The sequence below is a fragment of the Megalobrama amblycephala genome, linkage group LG3 (assembly GCF_018812025.1).
Source record: "Megalobrama amblycephala isolate DHTTF-2021 linkage group LG3, ASM1881202v1, whole genome shotgun sequence".
NCBI classification, from domain to species: Eukaryota; Metazoa; Chordata; class Actinopteri; order Cypriniformes; family Xenocyprididae; genus Megalobrama; species Megalobrama amblycephala.
In genome coordinates, this window is record NC_063046.1 from 22547637 (window position 1) to 22559643 (window position 12007).

Below are 12007 nucleotides of genomic sequence, written 5' to 3' on the forward strand. Positions count from 1 at the left end.
ATATATTCATCATTTATTTATCAAGCATGATGAAACTCTGTCGAATTTTATTGTACATTTATCAATTAACCAATATACAACACCAGAAGTTCAACCCTTTATTGCCTATTACTGAAACTGTGAATAGGTTCATTAGTTAGAGTACACTGACCACTAGTGGCTGTTCAGTGGAATGATTCACTAACTAATACACCACACAAATTATTTTAAAAGCATTTCAAGTCAACAAGTGAATTTTATTTGTTTGAGAGTAAATAAAATGACAGTAAGACACATAAAAAAGCCCTCAACAGTAAAGACCGACATTATTATTTGCTCTGGGAGAGTTCTTTCTTTTTTTACTGTAAAGATTTTTTGGGTTTTGACGCAGTTTGAAAAGACATGAACTTTTACAGAGATCCATAATGCAGTTCAATGGACATGCAATACTACGGAGCCCCTAAAGGGGCATGGTGAAGGAAAAAAATATGATACGGGAGAAAAATATATTTGTCAGTGCTTTTGCGTTCTCTCATAACTGTTTTGCGTTCCAAAAAACGTTGCGATCGCTCGCAAAATTTTTGCGTTCCTCCGTGAACAAACGTTTTGCGAACGAACTTAAAGTTTGTCGGGGGAAACGCAAAACATGTGCGAAAGAACACAAAAACATTGACTTATTATTTGTCTTGACTTGTCTTATTTTTTTCCACCACCATGTCCCTTTAAGAGCTCCTACAATATTACACTCAAATAAGGTTGCAAACATTCAGTGTTTAATGGCTCATATTACATACTGGCATCAATCAAATAAACTAAGAACATGATTACAGGCACTTCGGCTCTACAAAATAGACCAATATTACACATAGAAATGATTGAAAAGCCCTTAAAGTGATGATCTTATTAAAAATCCATCAGGGCAAACAAACTCTCCGACATTTGGTGGAGCTAAAATAAATTTTGATCTGAGTAAATAATTATCAAATCAATTTCAGTAGATGAATCAAAACATTCACATTTTTAAGCCACGATGGCGACAAAGTTCATGGTGCAACATATAAGTTAGATTTTGTGGTCAGCCTCGCCCCCTACTGGTACAAACAGGGCTTATTCACAGTGAGCACAAGCATCACTCTAGATTTAGTTTAAAATCGTTTGAATCACACAGATTGGAGCAAGAAAGTGCAGTAACACAGACATAAGAGCATATTACATTTGATTTATATAAAAGAAACATTCAATCATAATACTGGAATTCAGTTAGAGCAAAACACAATATTTGATTGTTTCTTTTCCAAACCTGAAAAACGACAAATCACAGAGATCTTCAGTAAACAACAGATCATTTCTGCATTCCATTGTAAAAGTACAAACAAGGCAGTAACCACAGTGTGTTTCCGAACGCTGCGACGGTAGAATCTGGAACATTCTGTCGCTGCCGACACACGATGTCTGGCACTGAGAGGAAAGTCTGTTGATTCAGCCATTTAGTCAAAGCCTTGCCAGTCGCTTTGCTCAGAGTCGTACTCGAGTTCTGCTCCTATGCACCGCACACCTTCCAGCAACATCGGAGTCCCGTGGTGACGGTCTGACAAAGGAAAAGAGTTATTTAAAGGAATGTTATGAATTCAATACAACTTATACTCTATGGATAGCACCGCCGGCACACAAAACAGGCTGTTTTAACATTTAAAATGCTGGGGTCAGTACAAATAATGCTCAATTGTGAGCATTTGTGGCATAATGTTGATTACCACAAAAAAATAATTTTGACTTGTTCCTCTGTTTCTTTAAAAATTGAAAAAAAATCTGAAGATTGAATCACTTAGAATGGAAATTAATGGGGCCAATAAATACTCAATAAATGTAACATTCAATATGTAAACTATAGTGTATTAACATGATTTTAGTGTGGGAAAATCACTTTTCTGTCTAAAGTTTCAATTTTACAATGTTATAAACCCCAAAACCCTAAATTGTTACAAAAATGATGATTTAAGCACCTTTACAGCTCACATACACTACACTAGTTTTGTGGGGGTCAGTAAGATTTTTAACAGAAATGAATGCTTGAATTCAGCAAGGATGCATTAAATTGATCAAAAGACATGTTACAAATGTTTTCGGTTTCAAAATAGTGCTTATTAAGAATCCTGAAAAAATGCATCACGGTTTCCACAAAAATATTAAGCTCACAACACTTTTCAACATTGATAATCAGAAATGTTTCTTGAGCAGCAAATCAGCATATTAGAATGATTTTTGAAGGATCATGTGACTGAAGACTGGAGTAATGATGCTGAAAATTCAGCTTTGATCACAGGTATAAAATTACATTTTAAAATATATTCAATTCAAATAGTTATTTCAAATTGTAATAATATTTCACAATATTAGTGTTATGCAGCCTTGGTGAGCAGAAGAGACTTCTTTCAAAAACAATAAATAAATAAAAATCAGAAACTTTAACAGTAGTGTAATATACACATTTTAACAGAAGAATTGATGTAAATACTTCTAAGAATAAGCTTCACAATTGTGCTTTTAAATCCTAAAAAAAGCCTTATTTACTTCCATTTTAAGGTTTTTGCTTAAATAATTCAGCGAATTGGAACAAGTTAAATATTTTGTGGCGATGAACATTACGCCATAAATGTTATCAGATGAGATTAAAGGAATAGTTTACAAAGAAATGTAAATGTTGTCATCATTTACTCACCCTTAAATTGTTCCAAACCTGTATGAGTTTCTTCTGTTGATCACAAAAGACTGTAGCCATTGACTTCCATAGTATGAAAAAAATACCATGGAAATCAATGGGGTCCCATCAACTGTTTGGTTACCAACATTTTTGTGTTCAACAGAAGACATTCATACAGGTTTGGAACAACTTAAGGGTAAGTAAATGACAACATTTAAATTTCTGGGTAAACTATCCTTTTAACTTGTATTGCACCTGGAATATTCCTTTAATCAATTTTTACATAAAGACACCAGTAGAGGGCACCAAATAACCTCACCTGATCTCCTGCCTTAAACAGTGTCCTAAAATGTCACAACAACAACTCCCAAAAACATTAGCCAGTTTGGCTGTTAAAGTCCCCCTGTAGTCAATTATTTTATCCCTTAAAACTCATCTTTGATCACCAAAATGACATATTTTTAAAAAAAATTCAAGTGAAAAAAATGTCTTAATGCCTTAAAATAGCTTGAATGTAACTTTACACCCTTGCCTCATTTAATATACACGATCAATGAATATGCAAATTAACCCCACCTCCACTTGCTCACGCCAGTTCGGAGAGTCTACTGTTGCTGTAGTGACGAGCAATTTGTTGTTTGTTTTGTGGATATTGAAAAAAAAAAAGCTTGCTTGGCTTCATATATTCAATTTAAAAGTTGTGCAACTGAACTGCTCACATATTTTCTGACGCTTAAATTGCGTTTCAAATTATGAATTGGTAAAACGCCTTTGCAAAACGGTCTGAATCCACTTGCATTTGTTTGGACTGCTCTCTCACTGAATCACCTGAAGCGATTTCTCTGTAAAACAGACAGTATCGAGAGAACAAGCAGCCGTTTTCCTCCGTGAACATGCGCTAAATGGATATTTGACAATTTCGTTGCTTTTTGTAGTTTTCAGATTTAAAAAAAAAAAACATTCAGATGAAATCCTGCAGGCGCCCGTGCTTTCTCCGTACGTGAAATAAATGCACATCCTTGAATGAGTGCGGATTTCCAGCATATTTAGTTGAATTTATCAGGTAGGCTAATATCTATGGTTTGATCCATTCCAGAGGCAGCAAAAAATCATAATTTATAATGGGCTGAATATCTCTCTCAGAACTTGACATGCAAGGCCACACTGACTGACATATGCACATAAATCACAGTCACACGCGCTTGCATGCGACGGTTCTGTCATTAATTAATATGAATTAATATGATTAGCCTTTTGCTTGACTACGTTATCAAACAGATAATAATATGTAGGAACTGTGGACGAACCAGACAAATGAATCATTCAGATGATTCTTTCAAAACATAATTCTAATTCAGAATTGAGGTTCCGGCTCCGGCCCGTCTGCAGATAAAGCCAGGCTGATTACTTTTACGACACATGCTTCCTGATAGCAGGAGAAGCGACATACCAAAGGGTCACCCAAGAAGACAAAGTTTGCTCTGATGATCAAAGAAAGAAACAGAGAGACAATGCAGACCCTTTTGTTTCCTTACTTCACAGGAAAGCCAAAGAGACTGTTGAACAAATAAAACTGCTTCAAAATTGTTCCAACAATTTTAACGGACTTATCAAACATCTTTTATCTACATACATTTTGCATTATGTGTCCACAAGTACTACCTGTAAACAGTTAGGCTTTAGAACACTCACAATTCATGTAAATGTGTTAACTCTTGACTGAATGACTGAAAGTATGCCTTATTTGGACTTAATTTGATTCTTTTCCCCTTTCCTATATCCCGACTTGAATGAAATCTGTTTAAAATGTATTGTATTCCATTTAATAGAAATTATGTTAAAATGGCACTCTCTGCTGAAGCAGAAACAGGATGTAAAACTTATGTTTTATTGGGGGCAGAGGAAGGCCCTCTTGAAACAGGACAATGTCTGATTGGCCAGGACTCCTCAGAGGTGTGACAAACAACTAAGTTTAAATGATCATATTGCAAGATAGTGAACGGGGGAGTTGGTTGGTAAACGAGGAAGGAGTTGGTTAGTTCTGGGAAAAGAAGCCAAGACAAGTACCAAGAACAATGGAGTAACAAGAAGAACAGACAAGCCGCTCATTCAAGCCATCCAACCTTCACTCATGTTTCTTTTCTTTTACTTAATTTTCCTTTACCGCTGAAAGTCTTGTGTCCTAAGTTTCGCCGCAAAGTTCAACCAACGACTTTTGCGGCTTCAACTCAAGCGACAAAGAGACTTCCTTTCATTGTTCCACACGGACCTGACCTGGACCAATCATCGACTTGGGAAACCCTTCTCTGCAGGACGAGGGAAATTCACCTTTAAGTCAACGCAAGCAAGTACCTCCAGATGAAAACTGAACTGGTGCATTTAAATTAATGATTCATGGTTCGTTCGGGTCTTTGAAATGCATTGATAGGAATTCTGTTAATCATATCACTCTCTCTCTCTCTCTCTTTCAAAACTCTTTCTCTCTCATTTCCTTCTTACTGCAACGCGTATAAATGTATGTGTGTATGGGCGTGTGTTTGTGTTAGATTAATTTGTGTTAGAATAAATAAATCTCTTGTAGATTTAAAAAAGAAAGTGTCTTGTATTATGTGATTCTAAAATTTAATGTCTTAAACAGTGATCAAGTTACCGGGCTTTAATCAGTGTTTTCACGATTGTTGGATATTTATATCCGCTACAAGAGCTTATTACGGTTCGAGCAAATGAACGCTGGACGACTCAGTTGCTCGGTCGTAATCTAAACAACTCTTTATAATTCCCTATAAATATTTCATTTGAGCTAATTTTACTTCCTAGGGTGTTTTTCCCTACAAATGTGTTGCTAATGTTACACAAACCATGTTCCTGTTCTTCATCTCAGAGTCAGACAGCTGCCTTCTAACAATCAGTATCATTACAAACGCTTTGAACAACTCAGAATGTCAGTGGAGAAAGGCATATAGTTCATCATAACATCGTAATAGACTCGCTATATTGCTAAATGTACAAAATTTTTCATATCAACAGAAAATATACTGGGATAACCTGGCTTCTCTCGAGACTTTCCTGCTTCAGAGCAGTCATAGTTAATGATATGCTAAAGCCTGCCGGCACGTTGTTGTGATTGGTTACAAGGTAGTCTGTGACATCACAAACACCCACAATTTCAAACCGCGGGTTTAAGACTAGTCTTTGGTTTACTACAGTTTCAAACATAAAATACTCAGCAATGGTGTTGACTTATGCATTTGCACATGGTTTGTCTTAAAGCATATTAAAAACACTACATAGACATATAAACAACATTAAAAACTTGATTTTCACCACAGGGGGTCTTTAAGATACTGGAAAATCTAAGGTCACTTACCCATGACACGGGCGTGAACTTTGACCTTCACAGATGCGTCTTCTTTGCTTTCACTAAGAATCTGCACCTCCTCACACATCACTCCCTCCTGATGGGCCATATATTCACACGTCACCCTCAGACCTCCTGAACACAGATGCAAAGTCATGGAAGAACGTCATTTATAAAGGTTAATCTCCAGGCGTTGTATATGAATGATGTAAAACCATTTTTATCTCACAGACAAAAAGTTTGTTAAGCTCCAGTCACACCAGTTTAGGAATGGACGACTCGCACTCATGAGTTCAGCTAGACGTGTGCCCATTATTGGGCATCTTTTCTTGGTAACATGTGCACACAATCTATCATCACAATGGAAAATGCTTAAAGCTGCTATGAGCTGTAATTTCAGCAGCAAGAGAGATATTGGCCCTGTCCCAAATGGCACACTTCATATGCACTTTCGGTCTTGTGGACTTACAATGGCCGCTGCGTGTGCGTGTGCATGTCCGTGTCGTCCACGAGACACGATTTCGTCATTTTAGGTTTCAGAAGGGTGCTCGTGAGCACCCCCTTTGCAGTCGATATGCACCCTCGATGCACACTTCTGCTGAGCCCGCAAGCTACACAGAGGACTTCTACCCGGCAGTCAAAACGGCATTGCGTCACGAAAGTGTGGACTCAGAAGAAGACCATGAGGGTTTAAACCAGTGGTCTCAAACTCAATTCTTGGAGGGCCACAGCTCTGCACAGTTTTGCTCCAACCCTAATCAAACACACCTGATCCAGCTAATCAAGGTCTTCAAGATTACTAGAAACTTCCAAGCAGGTGTGAGTTGGAGCTGGTTGGAGCTAAACTGTGCAGAGCTGTGGCCCTGTGAGGAATTGAGTTTGAGACCACTGGTTTAAACCCTTGTGGTCTTCCTACGAGTCCACACTTTCGTGACATAACGGCGCTTTGACTGTTGGAAAGAAGTCTGCTGCGGAACTCAATTCAGTGCGGGCTCAGCAAAAGTGTGCATCAAGGGTGCATATCGAGAGCAAAGGGGATGCTCACAAGCAACTTCTGAAACCTAAAATGATCAATGGGACACCCTACGGTCTCATAGACTTAACAGACATGCAACACAGCCATGTAAGTCCACAAGAGCGTGGAGTGACAAATCTTGAAGTGTGCATTTGGGACAGGGTCATCGAGACTCCACTCTCCTGCGTCTCAAACACGTTCTCTGCACATTAATCTGCAATATGAGAAAATTAAACACTGAATATTTCACACTTAACCTTTGAATTCACCAGATGTTGTGCATATATGCTGCGCAATGAATAACCCATAAATGCTTTGTTATTGTAATACCTGTAAATAAATAATATGTATGCATCCATTTGCTAAACTGATCTAGCCAATAGTCTCAAATGAGTTTGAGACATTAAATGAAATAACTGGTTGAAACCAGTTCTGAGAGCCCTTCACTGGAATATCCCATATGGTTCTCGGAGGGATTTTATTCTTAAGGGGACATAAAGCTCGTAAAGTACTCAAGTCGCTTCATAAAATTGAGGTTAAACCACAGGAGTCACATGGATTACTTTAATGATGTCTTTACTACCTGTCTGGAGCTTGAAACATGTATTAAATACTTCAGTGAGCTCATTGTTTCTGCCTTATATAATTAATTTTTTTAATTAATAGATTGTTAGCTAACTGCGTGATTTGTATATGTACATTTCTGAAATTACATAACGGGTCACCTCGGATAACAGATCACTCTAAATTGTAATGTTGACAAGCATTTTCTGTAAAGCTGCTCTGAAACTATATGTATTGTGAAAAGCGCTATACAAATAAATGTGAATTGAAAGTGGTGGCTGCAAAGAATGTCAATGGCAGGACAGAAAGCTCTCAGATTTCATCAAAAAGATCTTTATTTGTGTTCCAAAGAACTTCATTTGTGTTCATTTTTGGGTAAACTAACCCTTTAACTTAAAATATTTTAGTCCAAAGAGGTTTGGCTGACAAAAACATTTGGGAATTCCTTCAATAAGTCACAAAACACCAGAGCTTGACTCTTCAATGTTCGGCATGTTCAGGTGTGTTGGTCAGACAGCGATGAGACATACCCTCTGAGGATGCGGTTATATCAGTGATCCGCAGGTGTGGGTTGGGGATGGGGGCTGGACAAACGTCTTTGCCGAGCTCTGGCATCTCTGGCAGTGTGAACACAATCTCATATCGGTGCTGCGTTTTCAGGAAGCCCACCTGAGGATATCAACAGAGGTTATGGTTGGGTGTCATCAGGTCTATGACGATATGAGGCAAATTGCTGTGTGCACTTGATCTGCTACTTTTGATGAAGATCATGGTTTACTGTGATAAATGATGGACTCATAGTTCACTGTTAATGTCGGTGAAATCTTAGCTGACTGATGAAATCATTGTATGAATTATAGTTTACTTATTAACAAATTAATGAATCATAGTTGATTGCTTCATTGATGACATCATAGTTAGCTGATATCATTAATGAAATCTGTCTTGACTGATCAATGATGAAATCATATTCAACTTATTTGAATTAATCTAGAGCTGAATGATCATTTTTAACATCATAGTTGTCTTATGACTAATTTCTGAATGGTATGAATTTTAGGTGCAGAAGACATGAAAGATTATCTATTATATGATCCGCTGATGTAACTGGATGAAACGGCAAAAATATTCTGTCAAATTAAAATGTTCATTACTTGAAGATCTTATTAACCAAGGAAGGTAAATGGGATAATAATTTAAGGGTGAAAAAAAAATGAGAACTGCTGTAAAAGAGAGTGACGGAACTCGTTCAAACTGCATCTGGGTCACAGCAAAAGATGACAGAATCAAATAACGTTTTATTGGACACTCATCAAAACATAATAAATCAAACAGAGTGACAGTCCAGAGGTGCAGGTGTTCATATACTGCTCGATACCGCTGCAGCTGTCTCCATGGCAACACAGGGCAGTAACGGGGCAGTTAGATGGAGGGAGCGAGAGAGTGAGAGCATCCGCGATGAAAAGAGTCACAGAATATGACACCCACTTTGGGGTGAACGCGAGCATGTTTGTGTATCTTGTCTCTTAGTTATTTGCGAGTAGGAGGAATGCAAACAGAGTCTCTGTGCGATCAAATGTTCAAAAACTCACTGTTCTCACAACAAGCAACTTGTGTAAACCATTAAAAACATGTTTAGAGTCAACAGAACAACAAAACAGACCCTATTTACTTTCATAATACACACTTCATTTTTTATGTGTATTAATTAAAAAAAAAAAAAAATCATAACACACCAATAAACAAAAACATAATATAAATATACATTGTTAGACTATTTACCATCCAATCTGTTTTCTTCCAAAAATAACAAATAGAAATATCCATCCATCCTCCATCCATCCAACTGTCTGTCTATCCATCCAACCGTCCGTCCATCCATCCATCCCTAAATCCATCCCACCAACATCCATCCAACCATCCATCCATCCATCCATCCAATCAACCATCCAACCATCAAAAAGTGAAAGTGAAGTGACTTGTGGGTGACCCATACTCGGAATTTGTGCTCTGCATTTAACCCATCCAAGTGCACACACACAGCAGTGAACACACACACTGTGAACACACACCCGGAGCAGTGGGTAGCCATTGCTGCGGCGCCCGGGGAGCAGTTGGGGGTACGGTGCCTTGCTCAAGGGTCTCACCTCAGTCGTGGTATTGAAGGTGGGGAGAGCGCTGGATATTCACACCCCTCACGACAAACCCTGCCGGACCTGAGACTCGAACCCATGACCTTTGGGTTACAAGTCCAACTCTCTATCCATTAGGCCACAACTGCCCCCAATCCAATAATCCATCCATCCATCCATCCATATAACCAACCATCCATCCATCCATCCATCCATCCATCCATCCATCCCTAAATCCATCCCACCAACATCCAATCATCCATCCATCCATCCATCATTCCATCCATCCATCCATCCATCCATCCATCCATCCATCCATCCATCATTAGCCCATGCAAGGACTTTTTTTACCATGTTGATGTAGCAAATTAGCTCAAAAGGGAAATATTAATAATGAATCATAACTCGTTATAATTCATTATAAATATTTGGATCAGTTAATGGAATTAACTTGATGTAGCAGAATTATTATTACAACTAACTAGCCTGTTAATCCAGTGAACACTTAGTATCGATCTTCTATGAACTCCCAGAAAGGATATTTTTTTGTGGCCACAGAAAAACAAACCTTATTGTGTATAGTGCTCAGAGCATGTAGCAAGATCAGGAATTGTTAAATTCACTTTGCTGCAAGCAGAGAATCAGAACCAAATACTCATATGTATTGTGCACAAGTTTTACTGACTAAGTCACGAACACAACTAATCTAAACAAACACATACACACAATCATACACACACTATGGAGAAAAAAAAAAAAAAAAAAAAAAGTCATTTAACCAGCTGAAAGAACCATCAGTTTATTATTTCAAAAAACCTTGTTAAACAAGGAGTCTGCAGCTTATCCTAAACATCAGTTCAGTTATTTAAATGTACAATTCTTGCAATGGCACACAGCTTTTGAAAAAGCATCCAGAAGTCTCAGAAGAAAGTCTTGATTGTTCCGTGATGAAGTTGCTATCAATTTATTCCATGTTGAACAAAGAAATGATGATGAACTTGTGGTGTTAGTCTGACCCTGTTATGGTCGAGAAAGTTACACATGGCTTGTTTGAGGCCTGTCGGTGCGCCCGCTCCAGCTCTGGGGCCGGGTGAGGCCCCACACAGACCTCGAAGGATGGTCACTCTTCCCAGGAGTCAGTGAGCCAATGGTAAATTAAGCTTTCAGAGGGAAAGTTTATGACTCATTGTCTTCCAGCTTGGTATTTTGCATATGTAACTGGATTGGGTGTTGATGCAGAAACTATTAAAGATTGTTTATAAAATTACATAGGTTTCAACATATAAAATACATGATAGGGGTGTAACGGTACGCGTATTCGTACCGAACACTTCAGGGGCAAGTTGGAATGATCATCATGGACCAAATGGAAGTGATCATCTCTAAGCCCTATGTGATCATCCCTATGTAAGCAGGACACGCGCGTGCCATATGTAACCATTTGTAATGCACTTGGCAAAGGGAGCGGCGTATTTTCCTCATTATCTTCAGCTGGGATGTTCCCGTGACAACGCAGCGCCGGCATAAATAAATATACAATTTATATTTTTATATATATATATATATATATATATATATATATATATATATATATATATATATATATATATATTTTTTTTTTTTTTTTTTTTTTTTTTTTTTTACTATACAGTATTATATAAAATATGTTTTTATTTGCAACAGTTTAAAAAAAAAAAAAAAAAAAAAAAAAAAGCGTTTTCATGGGAACATCCAAGCTTAAGATAATGAGGAAATTATGCCGCTCCCTTTGCCAAGTGCATTCCAAACGGCTACATACGGCACATAGGGATGATCACATAGGGAATAGGGATGATCACATGATCATTTTAGATCATCAAAATACAAATTCGTAGATACCAAAAATGGAATATGTGGGGTTAAATTATCTGGTGGTTCTATCATAAGGCATGCATAAAATGGTATACAATACAAAAGACACTATACAAGACAGTAATATTCATACACGCAAGTCTTTTTTATAGGCAGTCTCAGTCACTACATAGCTATGTTGTTTTTAGGGCATTCTTGGTCATTTCATACAGAAACAATCAAAGTAACAACACACCTCTCTTGAGCAAGCCGCATGATTTGAGATATCGTTCAGTTCCACACACTGTAAAATGAGTTGCACAGCAGTTTGTTATAATATCTTGCCATAGCGAGAACCACACACACACACCAAAAAAAAAAAAAAAAAAAAAAAAAAATCAAACTTAATGGCAATGCATTGCACCAAA

At 37.6% G+C, this 12007-nt stretch overlaps 1 protein-coding gene across 2 annotated transcripts in view; it reads right to left on the reverse strand.

The window, feature by feature from the left end:
- Positions 1-215: 215 nt before the first annotated feature.
- lg3h20orf27 (linkage group 3 C20orf27 homolog) overlaps positions 216-12007 on the reverse strand; it is a 25389-nt gene continuing 13597 nt past the window's right edge. For both annotated transcript variants that reach the window (XM_048184650.1, XM_048184651.1), the window contains exons 4-6: positions 8148-8286; positions 6048-6173; positions 216-1567 (exon numbers count right to left, since the gene is read on the reverse strand). In XM_048184650.1, the coding sequence (XP_048040607.1) occupies positions 1467-1567; positions 6048-6173; positions 8148-8286 (366 nt within the window). In that variant the 3' untranslated portion in view covers positions 216-1466. The remainder of the gene's footprint in view (positions 1568-6047; positions 6174-8147; positions 8287-12007) is intronic.